The 18,509-nt window shown below is 46.4% G+C and overlaps 1 protein-coding gene across 12 annotated transcripts in view; it reads left to right on the forward strand.

Moving 5' to 3' along the window:
* CALD1 (caldesmon 1) overlaps positions 1-18,509 on the forward strand; it is a 265,740-nt gene that overhangs the window by 112,749 nt on the left and 134,482 nt on the right. For 10 of the 12 annotated variants that reach the window (XM_068141859.1, XM_068141855.1, XM_068141860.1 and 7 more), the window contains exon 3: positions 13,993-14,107. The exons of 1 other annotated variant lie outside the window; for it this stretch is intronic. In XM_068141859.1, coding sequence (XP_067997960.1) covers positions 14,034-14,107 — 74 coding nt within the window. In that variant the 5' untranslated portion in view covers positions 13,993-14,033. Of the gene's footprint in view, positions 1-13,068; positions 13,279-13,992; positions 14,108-18,509 lie in introns of those variants that run through there. One more of the 12 variants, XM_068141856.1, reaches the window with a different exon arrangement.

Raw genomic sequence — 18,509 nt, forward strand, 5'->3', positions numbered from 1 at the left:
GGGTCTTCTGGTTTAGCAGTGTTGTTGTGGTAGAGTTTCCTTGCTAGCAGCTAAATTCAGCATAAAGGAGGGTTGATGATGTGAACTGCAAATATGGCAAATGGTTCAAGGGGTTGCATTGTGCAGTGCCCTGTTCAAGTCATCCTGTCAAAAGGTTTTTATTCTTGCTGCCCTGCTTTACCTTGTTAAAGCTGGCACTGAGCTCATGCTTTGATTTTTCAGCCAGATGACACAGAAATTGCTGCTTATTAGTGATAAATTAATATAGGTGCTTGGCAGAAAATAGTCTGGGTTTCATTTCTAAAGATGTCTTTAAAAGGTGTGAGCTGGAAAACCTTATTAGCAATTTCTGCAGCTGGATCCCTACCTGGTGGAATTCCACCCCATTGAGTAAGTGGACTTTCAGCTGCAATCTATCTGTTGCAGTGACACACATTTTGTCTGAGCACAGTAAGTGCACAGGTACTGGGAGGGAAGATCAATTAATTGAAGACAAGAGCACCAGGCAAGACCTTGAACATTATCATGTCCAGAGATGAGGCTGGGGAGAGGTCTCGAGCACAAGCCCTATAAGGAGAGGCTGAGGGAGCTGGGGTTGTTTAGCCTGGAGAAGAGGAGGCTCAGGGGAGACCTTCTTGCCATCTGCAACTACCTGAAAGGAGGTTGTAGCCAGGTGGGGGTTGGTCTCTTCTCCCAGGCAACCAGCAGCAGAACAAGAAGACACAGCCTCAAGCTGTGCCAGGGGAAGTTTAGGCTGGAGGTGAGGAGAAAGTTCTTCCCAGAGAGAGTTGTAAGCCATTGGAATGTGCTGCCCAGGAAAGTGGTGGAGTCACCATCCCTGGTGGTGTTCAAAAAAGGATTGGATGTGGCACTTGGTGCCATGGTTTAGTAGTCATGAGGTGTTGGGTGACAGGTTGGACTTGATGATCTCTGAGGTCTTTTCCAACCTTATTGATTCTATGATTCTATCATTTCCCCCAGGAGCAGGCTGGGCTCAAAACAATTAGTGTCTCTTGTATCACAACTGCTAATATCAGCAACCAAAGAAGTTTAGGGCTTTTTTTTTTAGCAGCATTTCTTATTTCTTGAAAACTTCAGAGATGGAGACTAAAGTTTGTTATTTTTGCTTATTACAGGTTTGGCAGAGCTAGCAACAGACATCCCTCAACTCCCACTAGAGTTTGTGGTGCTCAGCACTAGGCTGAGCTAGTTCCTAGGGCTGCATGTTTAAACAAGGAAAAGAAAAAGGGTTGAAAAGACAAAACTGAAGCCACAGTAAGCTGGCTGCATTGTGTCTTCATAGTATTTTCTGTTACTTGTTTTTTTTTCTTTTAATGACTGACTATGTAGCTTAATACATCATGATTTTGTATTTTGAGATGTGCTCCTGAAAACACATGGAGTCGTAAGCCTGGCTGAGTGAATGTTGCTGTTGGAACCTTACCGTAGGCTTGCTCAAGTGTTTTACTATTTTAAATAGCTTTTTAATTTAGGAGCTAAGAGATGCAGGTGAAAGTGTGAATAGAGTGCTAAAAATGTTCATAAAACCTACTTAGACACAAATAAGTTCAGACAATATACTGTTGAAATGTTGCATGTGAGCATGAAGGTGGTGCAAGGGTAAGAGAAGAAGGAAGGAAGTAGCAAATGAGAGCTGCAGGAGAGAGTAGCAGAAGTCAGAGAGGCAGATATTTCCCATCTGACCACCTTCCTGTGTTGAACGGGAAGCCCTTCTCTCTAGTGGAAAGATGAGCAAGGAGAGCACTGCTACTGCTGACTTCTTTGACAGTTTTGGCAAATGCTCCTGCATGTGGACAAAGCAACAACTTCCCTAGCTGATGCCTGCCCTGCTCTTAGCCTCTCTGTCAACTGCCTTAGCTGTGGCTGCTGCTCTTAGTGCAAGCCTTTGCTTGTCATAGGATCATAGATTCATAGAATGCACTGGGTTGGAAAAGTCCCTCAAAGGTCAGCTTGTCCAGCCCCCCTGCAGTCAGCAGGGACATCTTTAACTAGATTAGGTTGCCCAAGGCCCCATAAAATTTGACCTTGAATATCTCCAGGTGTGAGGCCTTCACTATCTCCCTGGGCAACCTGTTTCAGCATTTCCTTGCCCTTACTGTAAAGAACTTCCTGTCCAACCTAAATCTACATTTGGTATCATTAGCAAACTTGCTGAGGGGGCAGTCAGTCTTGCTGTCTACATCACTGATGAAGATATTGAACAGCACTGGTCCCATCACAGACCCCTGAGGGGCACCACTGGTCACTTGTCTCCATCTGGATGTCGAGGCCATTGTCCACTATGCTTTGGATGTGACCATCCAACCAATTCCACTGAACAGACAACCCATCAAATCCATAACTCTCCAGTTTAGAGAGAAGGACACTGTGGGTGACTGTGTCAAGGGCTTTACAGAAGTCTAGGCAGACATCACTTGGTCTTCTTTTGTCTGCTGATGTAGTCACACCACTGTAGAAAGCCACCAGGCTGGTGAGGCAGAGCTTGCCCCTGGTGCAGCCATACTGGCTGTCTCAAATTACCTCTCTGTCCTAAACATGCTGTAGCAGAGCTTCTAAAAGGATCTGTCCCATGATCTTGATGATGGACAACAGAGTGCCCTGTTTCCTACCATTCCTGCCTCATTGGGTGATTAATTCCATTAGGCAGCAGCCCTCAATATAAGTTCTGCTCCCATGCCTTGGCCTGCTTCACACTACTGCAGCGGTACCTATCCCCCTGGGCTCACTCTGCTTTTGCACATGGAGAAATAACAGTATCATGGTGATTAGCATTTGGTGCATGGTCCTCAGCTCCTGTGGGCATTTTGGACCAAAGCTGTGCCTCTGCTGTGCCTAGTTCCAGCTCAGGCTTAGACTCTGTCCTTTTCCCATCTGGTTACTGTCCTGGTTGATGCTTGTGTCACTACAATGTCTGTCCTAATGCACAATCAGGCAACTGCACCAGAACAAGAGGACACAGTCTCAAGCTGTGCCAGGGGAGATTTAGGCTGGAGGTTAGGAAGAAGTTCTTCACTGAAGAAGAGATTGGCCATTGGAATGTGCTGCCCATGAAGGTGGTGGAGTCACCATCACTGGAGGTGTTTAGGAAGAGACTGGATGGGGTGCTTGGTGCCGTGGTTTAGTTGATTAGATGGTGTTGGGTGATATGTTGGACTTGATAATCTGGAAGGTCTTTTCCAACCTGGTTAATTCTATTCTATTCTATTCTATTCTATTCTATTCTATTCTATTCTATTCTATTCTATTCTATTCTATCCTATCCTATCCTATCCCATCCCATTCCATTCCATTCCATCCCATTCCATTCCATCCCATTCCATTCCATTCCATTCCATTCCATTCCATTCCATTCCATTCCATTCCATTCCATTCCATTCCATTCCATTCCATTCCACTAGACACAGTTGCTGCTATGCCTTTTCCTTCAGAGAGGGGGCTGACAGGGTCAGGGCATGCAGTGCATGTGTGACATCTGGCAGCAGAGCTAACATGAGGCTCACTCTCCAGAGGATGTGAAGTCAAATGAGAGGGCATTGGCAAGAATAAGTCCTTTTTCCTTTTCCCTATGCCTTTAAAGGCACAGACTGATTGGATACAAGAGGGATGTGGAGGTGCTGGAACGTGTCCAGAGAAGGGCCACAAGGATGATCAGAGGGCTGGAGCACCTCTCCTATGAGGACAGACTGAAGGAGTTGGGGCTGTTCAGTCTGGGGAAGAGAAGGCTCTGAGGTGACCTAATTGTGGCCTTCCAGTATCTGAAGGGGGCCTACAGGAAGGCTGGGGAGGGACTGCTCAGGATCTCAGGTAGTGATAGGACTAGGGGGAATGGAATGAAGCTGGAGGTGGGGAGATTCAGGCTGGAGGTGAGGAGGAGGTTCTTCCCCATGAGAGTGGTGAAACCCTGGAATGGGTTGCCATGGAGGTGGTTGGGGCCCCGTCCCTGGAGGTGTTTAAGCCCAGGCTGGCTGAGGCTCTGGGCAGGCTGATCTAGTGTGGGGTGTCCCTGCCCCTGGCAGGGGGGTTGGAACTAGATGATCCTTGTGGTCCCTTCCAACCCTGAATGATACTATGATACTATGATACTATGACTTACAGAATTCCTTTGATTTCTGTGTGCTTTGTCCTTTGAGGTGGAGACCTCCTTGTCATTACCTGGAATATCTTCACTTAAAGAGTAGTAAAGGTCAATCACATTTTCAGCTGTCCTCTGTATCTGAGTGAAAATAAGTAAGCACTGGACAAATAGAAGTCATTCTGCTTTTACGTGAATGTGAACAAAGGTATGAGAGGGTGAAGTAGATGATAGTGGCCTAATCTGAGATCACACCAATTTCTGACAGGCAGGGTAGCTCACTGAAGTTTTGGAGCATATATTAGATGAGTTTGACCTGTGAGAGTGGAATCCAGTCCTGACTGAAGTCTCTGGGAAGTCTGCCAGGGATTTCAACAAGATCAAGATTTCAGCTCTAGTCTGTATACAAATAATGTTTCAGTATCTTCTGATCTTTGGGGACAACATATTTGAAATATTTCAGAGGACACTTAAAGGAGAGAGTCAAGGGTCAGTCCTTCTAGCATGAGAACCAGTGACTGTGCCAGCAGCTTCCAGCTATGTCTTGTGTCTTCCTTTTCCTGCTAATGGAAAATGATAGGCAAATGTCACTGAGATTGGGACCACTATATGCAAATCCAAAGGTCAAGAGAAAGTTCTGCCAGGCACTTATGTCAATGTGCAGTAGGAGAAAGATGAGGAGAGAAGTAGGAGGAGTGGAAATGTCATACTCACACTCAGCCTTCCCAGGAGACAAACGGGGACTTTCCATTGCAACCAGCTGGCTCTGAGGTGATGGCCTCTACTGCTGCCTGCTTAGGAGTGTCAGCAGCAGCACGCCGGGTGTTTGCTAACACCTCTGTGATACTCTGCTCTCTAATACTCTTTTCCTAGTGCTGAATTAGACCATGGATATGAGTGAAGACAGATAAAGGAACTTCAATTCCCCCAGATATTGCAGTAGAATGCTTGTCATGCCCACATGACATGAGTGCCACATCAAACAAGTCACACTTGACTTTTGCTTCCTGAGTGCCTCTCAACTGGCAAAGGGGCAGTGAAGAGGTTCTGGCTTTACTTCCAAGGTGGAGGAGGTAGAAAGAACAAGCAACGGTAGTCCTGGGAATACAGTGGATGTCAGCACATGTAGCCAGCTGAAGCAAAACATTCTTCATGATTCTCAGTGACTACTAGTCCTTTATTGACATTTGAAAGGTCCACACCTCCACACCAGGGCTTTGGGACAACTGGATACAAATGTGCATACTGGACTGACGCAGTGCAACTCACAAAACTGCCTGCAGTCTCACTTTATGTCATGCTTTAATGAGGAATTTGATCCTTTTTGTGGGAGTACTGGGGGAAGGAAAAAAGAGCACTGAGAGCGTAACAAAGTCTTGTGTTAGCTCCTGATCTTGCAGTAAGGACAGGTCAGAACTCAGAGGTCCAGCTGCATGGATGTGGAAAACCTCTGTGTGGTTGGACATAGAAGCTTTTCCTTTATCTACCCCTCTGTAGGAAAGGTTTGGAATTTCCCTTGATGACCTTTGTTCAGCCCATCTCTGTAGGATATGGGCTTTTCAGTACCCCTTCAGGTAAATGAAGTTACCTTCTGCCCTTATTGTTAAGGAAGAATTAAGGAAAAATAAGGCAGTATTATTAAGGAAGGAGCTGTTGAGAAGGGGATCTGGTGAGAGTTCTGAGCCATGCTCTCTTGCATGGGCAGTCAGGGGCACATTTTAAAAGCATAGCCTAAAACTACCGCAATGTTTCAGTTAGATGTAGTGGACAGGACCAAGTGAACCTTGTCTTTTTGCAGCTTAGTGGTATAAAAGTAACTTGTCACACATCAGAATCCCACTGCCAAGGCCACATCTCCAATGCTAGGCTCAGTTTTGGGCCACTAAGTCTCCAGGAAGGACATTGAGGTCCTGGAACACGTCCAGAAAAGGGCAATGAAGCTGGTGAAGGGTCTGGAGAACAAGTCTTGTAAGGAGCAGCTGAGGGAACTGGGGTTATTCAGCCTGGAGAAAAGGAGGCTGAGGGGAGACCTTCTGGCTCTCAACAACTCCCTGAAAGGAAGCTGGAACCAGATGGGTGGTGGTCTCTTTTCCCAAGGAGCAAGGGATAGGACAAGAGGAAATGGCCTCAAGTTGTGCCAGGTTTAGATTGGACATGAAGAACAATTTCTTCCTTTTGAGGATTGTTGAGGTTATCATGGATTGCCATGGACCAGGTTGCCCTGGGCAGTGGTAAAATCGTCATCCCTGGAGGGGTTTTAGAGCCTTAGAGGTGTGGTGCCAAGGAACATGGTTTAGTGGTGACCTGGCAGTGCTGGGTTAATGGTTGGACTTGATGATCTTAAAGGTCTCTTCCAACCTTAATGATTCCAGGATTCCAGAGAAACAAACATTGACTTTCAGACTTTTCTGGTCTTAAGGTCAGCAAGAGGAAATCTGCAATTGTTTCATTGTACCGGGAGGGAAGCAAGGTGGTGTGTGCTTGCACAATGCTGTCACCAGCTGTGGCTATATTAGGGAATATGCTCTGGCCTGAAGTTTCTTGGCTCAACCAGGTTGAACCTGGTGCAGAGATTCAACATAAACATTGCAGTCTGGGAGTTCATTCAGTGTAGTGAGAAGGTGGCTGGCAGATCCTGAAAGAAAGGCATTTCTGTTTGTCAAAAGCCTGAGTGGCAGTTTGCACTTTCACCTGCTTATTACCAATGTAGCTCATCTGTTTTTAAGGACACCTGGGTGCTTAGTGGTCTCTGAAATCAGTGCTGGGGACAAGGTGAGGATAGTCTTAAATATGAGCCAGAGCAGGAGGTTATTATGCCGTGGCTCTGGGTGAATTTCTACCTAACCAATTTGTTTGTTTTCAAAAAGCATATTCTCATTAATTGCTACTAAAATATTTTGCCCTATATTTGCAATTCTTGTGCATTCCTCTGATTTTCCACCTTGAAGAAAGCTGAAAGATGACAGAATTTAAAATTCTCTCATGCAATGAAGCATAACAGAGTAGTGGGATTTGCATATCTGTGTTTTGTAACAGGAGGGATGAAATATGGCTGCCCTTGAATAGAATAGAATAGAATAGAATAGAATAAACCAGGTTGGAAGAGACCTTCAAGATCATCGCATCCAACCTATCATCCAACACCACCTAATCAACTAACCCATGGCACCAAGCACCCTGTCAAGTCTCCTCCTGAACACCTCCAGTGACGGTGACTCCACCACCTTCCCGGGCAGTACATTCCAATGGGCAATCACTCTCTCTGTGTAAAACTTCCTCCTGACCTCCAGCCTGAACTTCCCCTGGCGCAGCCTGAGACTGTGTCCTCTTGTTCTGGTGCTGGCTGCCTGGGAGAAGAGACCAACCTCTGCCTGTCCACAACCTCCCTTCAGGTAGTTGTAGAGAGCAATAAGGTCACCCCTGAGCCTCCTCTTCTCCAGGCTAAACAACCCCAGCTCCCTCAGTCTCTCCTCATAGGGCTTGTGTTCCAAACCCCTCACTAACTTTGTTGCCCTTCTCTGGACATGTTCCAGCAAGTCAACCTCCTTCCTAAACTGAGGGGCCCAGAACTGGACACAGGACTCGAGGTGTGACCTAACCAGTGCAGTGTACAGGGGCAGAATGACCTCCCTGTTCCTGCTGGCCACGCTGTTCTTAATGCAGGCCAGGATGCCATTGGCCCTCCTGGCCGCCTGGGCACACTGCAGGCTCATGTTCATCCTACCATCAACCAGCACCCCCAGGTCCCTCTCTGCCTGGCTGCTCTCCAGCTACTCTGACCCCAGCCTGTAGCACTGCATGGGGTTGTTGTGGCCAATGTGCAGAACCTGGCACTTGGATGTGTTCAGTCTCCTGCCCTTGGACTCTGCCCATCTGTCCAGCCTGTCGAGGTCTCTCTGCAGAGCCTCTCTACCCTCCAGCAGATCAACTCCTGCCCCCAGCTTGGTGTCATCAGCACATTTACTGATGATAGACTCAATGCCCTCATCCAGATCATCAATAAAGATGTTAAAGAGGATGGGGCCCAGCACTGATCCCTGGGGGACTCCACTAGTGACTGGCCGCCAGCTGGATGTGGCACCATTCACCACCACTCTCTGGGTTCGGCCATCCAGCCAGTTCCTAACCCTTGCTTTCTAGCAAGACAATTAAAAACTCAACAAATTTTCACAGTAAACCACAGTCTACTGAAATTCATAGCATTATGTGAAGTGCAGAGATGAAAAAGAGAGAGATACTGGTACTGCTTTTCATAGAATCATAGAATGGTCTGGGTTGGAAGGGACCTCCAAAGGTCATCCAGTCCAACCGCTACAAAGCGGGCTACCTGAAGGGTGGAGACTGTTTACAAAAGCCTACAGTGACAGAATGAGGGGCAATGGCTTCAAACTAGAGGGGTGCAGATTTAGATTGGATGTTAGGAACAGGCTCTTTACCATGAGGGTGGTGGAACACATGAACAAGTTGCCCAGGGAGGTGGTTGAGGCCCCTTCCATATCTCCATATCTCCTAAGGTACACTCCTTCCCTCCAGCAAGCTGCAGACAATGTGCACTTATGTGTACCCCATGCCCTCTCCAAATGTTCCAGCCAAGTCCTCTACCATTTCCCTTCCTACATGATTCTCAGCATCATCTCTCATCTCCAGAAGTTCAAGCTCTCTTCCTCAAGAGGAAAGATGAAGAGGATAATAATAGCACAGAACTATTTCTGTTCGTCTTCCTCTCTTTCCTTCCCAAGAGAGTAGGTGAAATTCAACATCAGTCTGCAGAAGTTCCCTGGTGAACATTTCTCCATCTACTGGGTGCTTTTCTGTTGTTCAGTAAACATCAGATGGGTGGATGCCTTGGATAGATGTCTAGGGTTTATTAGAGTACAGTGTCTCACTCTCAAGAGGCTGAGGCTCAGCCACTCTGTGGCATTCAGGCGACCTGCAAGCCAAAGCCCTTTTTCAAAAATGAGGAAGGCACTTGGGTAATGGAGGTCAGGTCAAACAACACAACCTTTAGTTAGCAAAAGCATATCAGTGCAAAAAAACAAGACAGTCATCAGCTAGAAGTTCCAGTTGAAGATGTCAGCTACTCTGTTTGGTGTGCTGTTCGGCATCTTCTCCAAAATGCTCTCCCCCCCCCAACCCCCCCCTTTTTCAGCCTCTGAAGATCAATAAACACCAAGTTCTCTAAAAATATTTCCTAGATCTGGAAAAAGAGTATAAAATCAGAGCTTCTCTGAGTGTTCTTGCCCCTCAGAAGATCCCACAATTACTTTGCTTAGAGAAGAAGGTGCCAGTTATTTGAAGTATTTTCTGCAAATCCTTTCTGAGAGCAAGCGCATTTTGATGCTGCTTTTTCTCAATTGGTTTTGTTTGAGGTTTTTTTAATGACACATGTTCACAAGTGAAACATCTCAGACCAAAACATAACACTCCACCTATCTCCACTCCAGTCAACACATGCCTTCTGAGCCAAATCATACAGTCACAGAATCAATAAGGTTGGAAAAGACCTCAGAGATCATCAAGTCCAACCTGTCACCCAACACCTCATGACTACTAAACCATCACAGTATCACAGTATAACTAAGGTTGGAAGAGACCTCGAGGATCATTGAGTCCAACCTATCAACACAGACCCCACGACTAGACCATGGCACCAAGTGCCACATCCAATCCCCTCTTGAACGCCTCCAGGGATGGTGACTCCACCACCTCCCTGGGCAGCACATTCCAATGGCTAATGACTCGCTTGGTGAAGAACTTTCTCCTCACCTCGATTCTAAACCTCCCCTGGCACAGCTTGAGACTGTGTCCCCTTGTTCTGGTGCTGGTTGCCTGGGAGAAGAGACCAACCCCCTCTTGGCTACAACCACCTTTCAGGTAGTTGTAGAGGGCAATGGGGTCTCCCCTGAGCCTCCTCTTCTCCAGGCTAAACAATCCCAGCTCCCTCAGCCTCTCCTCACAGGGCTTGTGTTCAACGCCTCTTCCCAGCCTTGTTGCCCTTCTCTGGACACCTTCAAGTGTTTCGATGTCCTTCTTAAACTGAGGGGCCCAGAACTGGACACAGGACTCAAGGTGCGGCCTAACCAATGCAGAGTACAGGGCACAATGACTTCCCTGCTCCTGCTGGCCACACTATTCCTAATGCAGGCCAGGATGCCATTGGCCCTCCTGGCCACCTGGGCACACTGCTGGCTCATGTTTAGGTGGCTGTCGATCAGCACCCCCAGGTCCCTCTCTGTTTGGCAGCTCTCAGCCACTGTGACCCCAGCCTGTAGCTCTGCATGGGGGTGCCATGGCCAAAGTGCAGCACTCGGCACTTGGACTTGTTGAATGCCATCCCATTGGACTCTGCCTATCTGCCCAGTCAGTCAAGGTCCCTCTGCAGAGCCTTTCCACCCTCTAACTGACTAACATCTGCTCCTAACTTGGTGTCATCTGCAAACTTGCTGATGACTGAACCAAATGCCATGTCCAATCCTTTTTTGAACACCTCCAGGGACAGGGACTCCACCACCTCCCTGGGCAGCACATTCAAATGGCTAACAACTCTCTCTGGGAAGAACTTTCTCCTCACCTCCAGCCTAAACTTCCCCTGGCACAGCTTGAGACTGTGTCCTTTTGGTCTGGTGCTGGTTGCCTGGGAGAAGAGACCATCCCCCACCTGGCTACAACCTCCCTTCAGGTAGTTGTAGAGGGCAATGAGGTCTCCCCTGAGCCTCCTCTTCTCCAGGCTAAACAATCCCAGCTCCCTCAGCCTCTTCTCACAGGGCTGTGTTCAAGGCCTCTCCCCAGCCTTGTTGCCCTTCTCTGGACATGTTCAAGAGTCTCAATGTCCTTCTTAAACTGAGGGGCCCAGAACTGGACACAGGACTCAAGGTGTGGCCTATCCAGTGCTGAGCACAGGGCACAATGACTTCCCTGCTCCTGCTGGCCACACTATTCCTATTCCAGGCCAGGATACCGTTGGCCTTCAAATGGGAAGATGTCTCTTTGAGTGGCCTTCCCAGGTGTGCAAAGGATATTTTTTTTCACTTTCTGGTTGCATCCTCTATTTTAATTTTTTTTAACCATCCCATTACATTTTTAATAATTTGATGTCAGACTAAAAAAAAAAAATCAATCAATTCATTTTTACTGAAAAGAGGAAAAACTGTCCCTAAGGAAATGGTCTCAAATCAAAAGTAATTAAGAAACTTACTTGGTTTTGTTTTAAACCTATACATTTTGGCTTTGGAACTGTAATGGGAAAGGTTTTGATGTCTCAGTTTTATTCTTCAGTTTACTTTCAGGTATGCTTTTTTTTCCCAATCAATTAACCCAGAAGTCATCAATAAATATTAAAGAAAAGGAAATCTTTGTATATAGCAAATAGAAGTAGATGTCTGAAACTCTGACCAGTTCCATTCCTCTGACATCTATAAACATGTGCCAATCACTGGGATCATAGAATCATAGAATGGTCGAGGCCAAAAGGGATCTCCAAAGGTCTTCCAGTCCAACCCCCTCTGCAGTCAGCAGGGACATCCTCATCTAGATCAGGCTGCCCAGAGCCCTGTTGAGCTCCGCTTTGAATATCTCCTGGCTGAGTAGGAAGTAGTGAATGTGCAACTAAACCAGATGTCAAAGAATGTCTCTTTGGGGAGGCAGAGTGGGAGAAAAAAGAACCTTTGGGATTCCCAATTCTAGCACCTGAGGCATCAGCTGACTGTAAAACCAGCTCTGTGCAGAGAAACTCAGGATCTCAGGTAGTGATAGAACTAGGGGGAATGGAATGAAGCTGGAGGTGGGGAGATTCAGGCTAGATGTGAGAAGGAGGTTCTTCACCATGAGAGTGGTGAGACCCTGGAATGGGTTGTCCAGGGAGGTGGTCGAGGCCCCGTCCCTGGGGGTGTTTAAGCCCAGGCTGGATGAGGCTCTGTCCAGCCTGATCTAGTGTGGGGTGTCCCTGCCCATGGCAAGGGGGTTGGAACTAGATGATCCTTGTGGTCCCTTCCAACCCTGAATGAAACTATGAAACTTTGAAACTATGCCCTCTGTAGTGCATCATTCCTCTCCCAGGCACCACATCAGTCCTGCAACTCACAGGCCCTCTAGGAAAGAAACTGAGGCAGGGTTTAGCTGCACATGTAGGCTGAGATGAAAACACTTCTTGGGGGGAAAAGGCAGATGTGCTGGTGTGTGTTCATTGAGAGGTATGCACTGGTGAGGGTAAAGAAACACAAGACTTGAACAAAACCAATAAATTATGATGTTACAGCCTACTTTTTATAGATATCATCTAATTGTGCATTAAAAAGAAAAAAGAAGAAGAAGAAGGCAGCAGCAGCAATTATAAAGTCACTATTAGATTTACAAAATCAGCATTCCCTTTGAACCTCTAGGGAAAAAAAAAAAAAGAAGAAGAAGAAAATGTTAAATCCTTGAATCCCACAATCCAGGAACAAATCAGAAAGAAAAACACCCTCAGGAAAAGTAAACTAATAAAATAACCTTCACAAAACCCCTACCCTCAGCACTGTTTTAATTCAAAAGAGAGAGCAGAAAAAGAAAAACCCAACCCACAACAAAACCAACCCTCTCTGGATTCCCTTAAGTCATGAGAGGCTTTGCTGTTGCCAGTGGGAGGGTGCTTGGAGGCTGTGCCGGTGGGCAGGAATAGAAAGCCGGGAGACAGATCCACATCTGCAAAACCCAGAGATTCAAACAGTTTACAGAGGCACCTTTGCTTTGTTTCCCTGAAATTAAGGCAGTTCATAAGCCACCTTGGAGAACTTCAGTCTGTATCTGTGGTGTAAATAGCTGGTCTTGTGCTAAGGGGCTGGAAAAGTGGGGATTATTTTTTTTTGGGGGGGTGGGGGGTGGCGGTGGAAATCCTCTGAGTGCAGCGCCTAGGCTAGGATTGCAGAGGAAGCTGAGGCCTCCAGCCCTGCACAGGAAACAATCTTAGAGCAGGCCTTAAATGCCAGATTCCAGGCAGAGTTTAACTAACCACTGACAGCTCTGTAAACAAAGCAGGGACAAAAAGAGAACAGCTTTCCCTTTTCTGGTAGTCATTTTTGGTTTGGGGGCTGCAGGGGAGTTCTGTGATACTCGGCTTGATGGGATATAAACCAAGGCTGGAAAAGTTTTGTGGATGAAGAACTGTAAAGGGGGAAATATTTCATGGACTAAATCATAAAGAAAAAAAGGTAGGGCACGGGGAGAATGTGTGGATTAAACTAAAAAAAATAACAATAAATATTGCTCCTTCTGATTCTTTGAGCAGGATTTATACATAGTTTGGCTCCTCCTGGGTGGTATTTAAAAGCTGCAGCTCGCTTTCCTCCTCTGTTTTTCTCCTTTTCTTTTCTCTTTTCCTTTCTTTCTTTTTTTCCTTTTTTTTTGTTGGTTTTTTTTTCCTTTTCTCTTTTCCTTTTATTTTTGCTTTTGAAGAGGGGGTAGGAACGGGCAAATGAGGACTAACTTTGCAAGGCTTTTCATTAGCCATGCGGCTTTATTGTGCTTCCAGTTGAAAATTGGAAGTTTGCAGTGAAAAATCCTGCTGAACTGTTGCTTTTATTCGTAGCAAAGACCTGCAGCGTTACACAGATAGCTGGTCTGTGGCTAGCAGATGTATACAGCCCTCACTTAAAGCATGCTGATTTAATTTGGACTAGGAAACTAAAAGGGGCAGGCATGGGCTATGTTTATCCTACAAGGCATTTAATTAATCTTGTTTATCTCAACAATACTGAGGAAGTTAAAATTTTTTTTGATGGCAAAGGAAAACAGTTGCAGCGGAGTTAAGAAAGCAAACCAAAGCTCAGCGCACTCGGTTAAATGCACCCCTTGTGGTTTCTCTCTTCCTTCCTTCCTTTCTTTCTTTCTTTCTTTCATGTCTAAGTGATCCTCTCCCTTTTTAGATTTGGATCTCTCCAGAGCTCTGAACAGTTGAACACCCACCATGGATGATGACTTTGAACGCCGCAGAGAACTCAGGAGGAAAAAGCGTGAGGGAATGCGTCTTGAAGTAGAGAGGTGAGGTCCTACGTGCGGCTAACTCTGCCAGCGGCTTGCCTCTGATTAGCAGTGGCCTTGAGGATGTCTGCTTGGAATTCCAAAGCTGACCAGAGAGTCCTTGCTAATGATGTGCTCCACACAATAGCTTTAGTGAACTTGTGGCAGAGGTTGAAAGCCAGGGGTGTCTGGTGTCTTATTGTCTTAGGCTGTTGTAAATTCCCTGGATTCTGGTTCTATTGTTCTGTGGAGAAATGCAAGCAATGAAGGTGGACTATGACTATGTGGAATTATTGACAGGGAAACTCACACCTACATGCCATGTGAGTGAGCGCTGTGCAGACATAGAGTTAAAATGGTAAGATACCAGTTGAAAGCTGAGGTAGAGCTGGTACTCGTAGTGCAGTGTGTCTGTGAACAGCCTGCCATGGCTGTGCAGTTGCTGTTGTGTTGCTGCTGCCTGTCACTATTTATTCACTTACAACTACTTTATGTGGGCAACAAGGGGCAGCAGTGTTGTTGTCACTTATTACAGATTTACCTCAGTGCAAATGAGAACAGAACTTGACAAGGGTATGATGATGTCAGTTTGTGAAAGGAACAGCATGGAAATACTGAGACTGACATTTTGTTCCCTAAGCCCATTTTACACCTGTACAGTTCTGTTTGCTTTAATGGAATTCCCAATGATTTACACTGGAGTAAGCAGTCAGGCCCCATTTATTTTTTTGTAATGTCCTCTCTCTGATATAAAGATTTGATTTAATCTATTAGCACTGCAGGGATTGAAAAGAAAAGGGAAACAACAACAACAAAAAAAGTAACTTAGGTTTAAGCACATTTTTTGTACTGAATTTGTTTTCTGGCCTTTCCACGTGGTGGAAAAAGCTGTGGTGGTTTGAGCACTGTAGGAAAAAATACTTTTTTAGAGCAGTTTTAAATGGAAGTCAACAGAATGCAATACCAAATATATTTTGTATGCCTGCTATGAACTTTTTAATAAGGCCTTGCTATATGAGCAGGTCTCTCTGGTGGAAGCTGATGCTACCTGGGGAGGGAGGGGGGAAGGGGAGGTAAATCCCAGGTAGACAAGATGCAATTGCTCTCTTTCTCTTCAAAGGGTTACCAAGCAGAACTGAATACTCAATTATCTTGAATTTCTTTTGTGAGTCTATGATTCTGAGTGAACTCTCATCAGGCAGCAAGCTGAACCCATGAGCTCGGGAAAGCAGCAGCATTGCCTGCAGATGAATAAACTCATGTGAAGCATGGTGTCCAAAGGGAAGTGAGATGGCAGCCTCCTTTTGCAAAATATAGCCATCATCTGGTGGATCACCTCCCCATTAGGCAGAGAAGCAAATGTGCCATGCACTGAACTGTCTTCTTGTTCTAGAAGGTTCCCCTCCCAGGACTGAGGCAAGGTGTTTCAGCTGAGCAGAGTGGGAGGGGTTGCAGAGCCCATGCTAGCACATGTTATAGCACAGGGTAATTGTGCACTTCTACTCTGAGTGTGCTTTAAGAAAATCTTTGTAAGGGCAGGCTGGGACTTTAGGGTTTGTTGGTAATAGAGGTCCTGGGTGGCCTATGGAAGCTGTTGTGAGGTGTAGTTTGGGAGATGTTTTCTACTATAGAAAAAATGCCACTGAAACTTCCCTTTGAAGGCATCTAAGCTCTTACATGAGTGTGCAGAAGCTGTGGTGTGGTCATCAGGAATGTGGCATGGCTAGCTTGCAGAGACAGTGACAATTAGGAATAAGGGGCTCTGCCCTTGCTGGCATAGAAGCTGAAATCCAGGAGTTCAGGTGAATCCATAAGTCACTGTGCAGCCTGAAATTTTACACAGGGGGCCAGAGCTGGCGCCTGATCACACCCAGAGAACCTGGAGCCTTGGGGAGGCCAAAGCTGCAGGCAGCAGCTCACCAGTATCCCTTGAAGGAGCCCTCCCTGGGCAGCCCTGCAGGCTGACAGCAGTACCTGTCCCTGAGTGATGAAAAAGCCAAGCAAATGGTCTGGAGAGCTATGGCTGCTGCCACTGGAAACAGCCCTGTCCTCACCCACCCATATTTGCCTTTGGGAAGAGGTTTTGCTGCATCTGGGGCAGCTTTGCTGGGGTTTTGTGTGGTAACTTACATGGAAGAGGCAAGCTGGATGGCAGCCCTCCTGGAGAAGAAGGGCTGGGGCCCATGTCCCACTTTCCTGGCAAATCACTAGAGAAGCACTCCATGCCCTTTCCCACACATTTGAAGGCTTTTAGCAGTAAATTGGTGTATGCTAAATCTTGCTGTACTCCCTCTGCTGCTGCCAAATTCAAGCATTCAAGTAGCATGAGTCAGATCCCTTAAAAGTCATAAGACTGCTTTAAAAACCTTGAGATCTTAAAAATAATTTAGTCTGGCCTTTTTATTTTCAGTCTGCTTTAACAATAACAGAGTGTGATTCTCAGTTCAGATGAGACTGGCAGCTGAGACCTCCCAAGTCCTGCCCTGTCAGGGGCAACACCAGGGAGGGGCTGAGCATCTGTCTCTCTTGCATTGTGGCACTTACACTGAGCTGAGGGCAGCATTTGCCCACTTACTACAGAAGGAAAAAACAAAACAAAACAGCTGGATTGGTTTTGGTGAACTCAGACTTTTAGGGATGTGGGGTTCACCCTTAAAAATACAACTGCAGTGTGTTTGTGTGTGTGCCTTAAGCCCCAGCAATCTGCTTGCCAGATCTTCCTCTGCCAGGTGTTTTATCGAGCGAATTGTGCAGTCCTTGCTACAGTTTGAAGGTGGAACTTTAGCCTAGGTCCTGACTGCAAAGACTGAAAGTAAAATCAATTACCATTGCAAACAAAAGAAAGCCAATATGGTCTATATAATTCATTGTCTTGCTAATGGGATATAGAGAAGAGACATAAGCAGCTCTCTATCCTCGCTTTTCTTCTCCTGTCACTTCTGCTTGCAACTTTTCTCTCTCTCTCTTCCATGGCCTTGCCAGGGGATCTCTGTTTTGACTGCTGTGTGAGGTAATGGGAAGGAGGGAGGGAGTGGGTGGGGAAGGAGGTGAACAGGTCCCCTAGATCCATCCAGGGGATCTGAGGAGCTTCTGTGTTGTTTATAAATGGTAAATACATGTAGAATACATCTATTGTGTATTTTGTACATATTGATGGCATTTCATATTTCTAGATTGTAGTTTTCTTGTAAGTAGAGCTCCAGTTGCTTCCAAAACCTTCTGAGGTAGTCTGGCAATTTATTCTGGGGGGTAGTTCCTCCAAATTAGTTGGAGGGTAATTTCAACCCACCACAGTCCTAGAGAGTGGCATGAAGGCTGATAATGCTCCATCAGCTCTGGCTACTTCTCCCTGTCTTTCCCTGCACTCTTCCATCAGTGGGCAGTATCCTTGCTATGGGGCACCCACTATGGGTTGTATTCATTTGCTCAGGGAGATGGACAGATAGATGATTCTGTGTAGGTGGTAGGATGTTTGCAAGGTCTCACAGGCACTGTTTAGGCTTCTTTGAGTTGGGCAGTGAATCCAGAAGAGCAAGCAGCCATCTCAGGCAGCAGTATTTGTAGCTGCTGTTCCATTAGCCAGCTGCAGTGACTCATTCTGCCATTTCCTGGGATCAAGACACGGGATCCAGCCTGATGGAGGAGTGCACACACCTTATAGCAGCATGGAGGTACACACCACACGTCCAGGAGGGAGTGGCTTGACCTTATTGTAGCTTCCCCAGGGGCCACAGGCCATGTGAGAGCTGATCAGAATACATGCACTGTCAGCTGCCCAGCTGCCTGTCCTGTGGGAGCCACTGGTGTGCAGCCACACTTAAGTCCAACCTTTGAGATGCTTAGAGCAAGCTTGATCCTTGAGAGCATGTGTGGCCTTTTTGTGGCCTTCCAGTATCTGAAGAGGACTACAAGAAAGCTGGGGAGGGACTTTTTAGGGTGTCAGGTAATCATAGGAATAGGGGGAATGGAACAAAACTAGAAATAGGTAGATTCAGATTGGATGTTAGGAAGAAATTCTTCCCCATGAGGGTGGTGAGACACTGGAAGACGTTGCCCAGGGAGGTGGTGGAAGCCTCATGCCAGGAGCTGTTTAAGGCCAGGCTGTGAGCAACATCCTGTAGTGTGAAGTGTCCCTGCCCATGTCAGAGGGGTTGGAATTGGATGATCCTTGAGGTCCCTTCCAACCCTAACAATTGTATGATTCTATGTATTAGATCTTTTGATTGGTTGGGTGGGATTTTTTGTCATCTTCTTCTCTATTAGAACCCTTTTGGAAATGATGATTTGTTGTGCTACATAGCCCTGGCATTCTGGATGGATAAGCTAAGGATTGATCTTGAGGAGATACTGGCCTTGTCTTTAAAGACCAACAGTGCAATTCATCCCTGGCCTATGCTTTGTTTAGTAGCTCATGCTGTGAGAT

Source organism: Melanerpes formicivorus, unplaced genomic scaffold, assembly GCF_026170545.1.
Source record: "Melanerpes formicivorus ecotype bairdi unplaced genomic scaffold, bMelFor1.0.p_v2 SCAF_8, whole genome shotgun sequence".
NCBI lineage: Eukaryota > Metazoa > Chordata > Aves > Piciformes > Picidae > Melanerpes > Melanerpes formicivorus.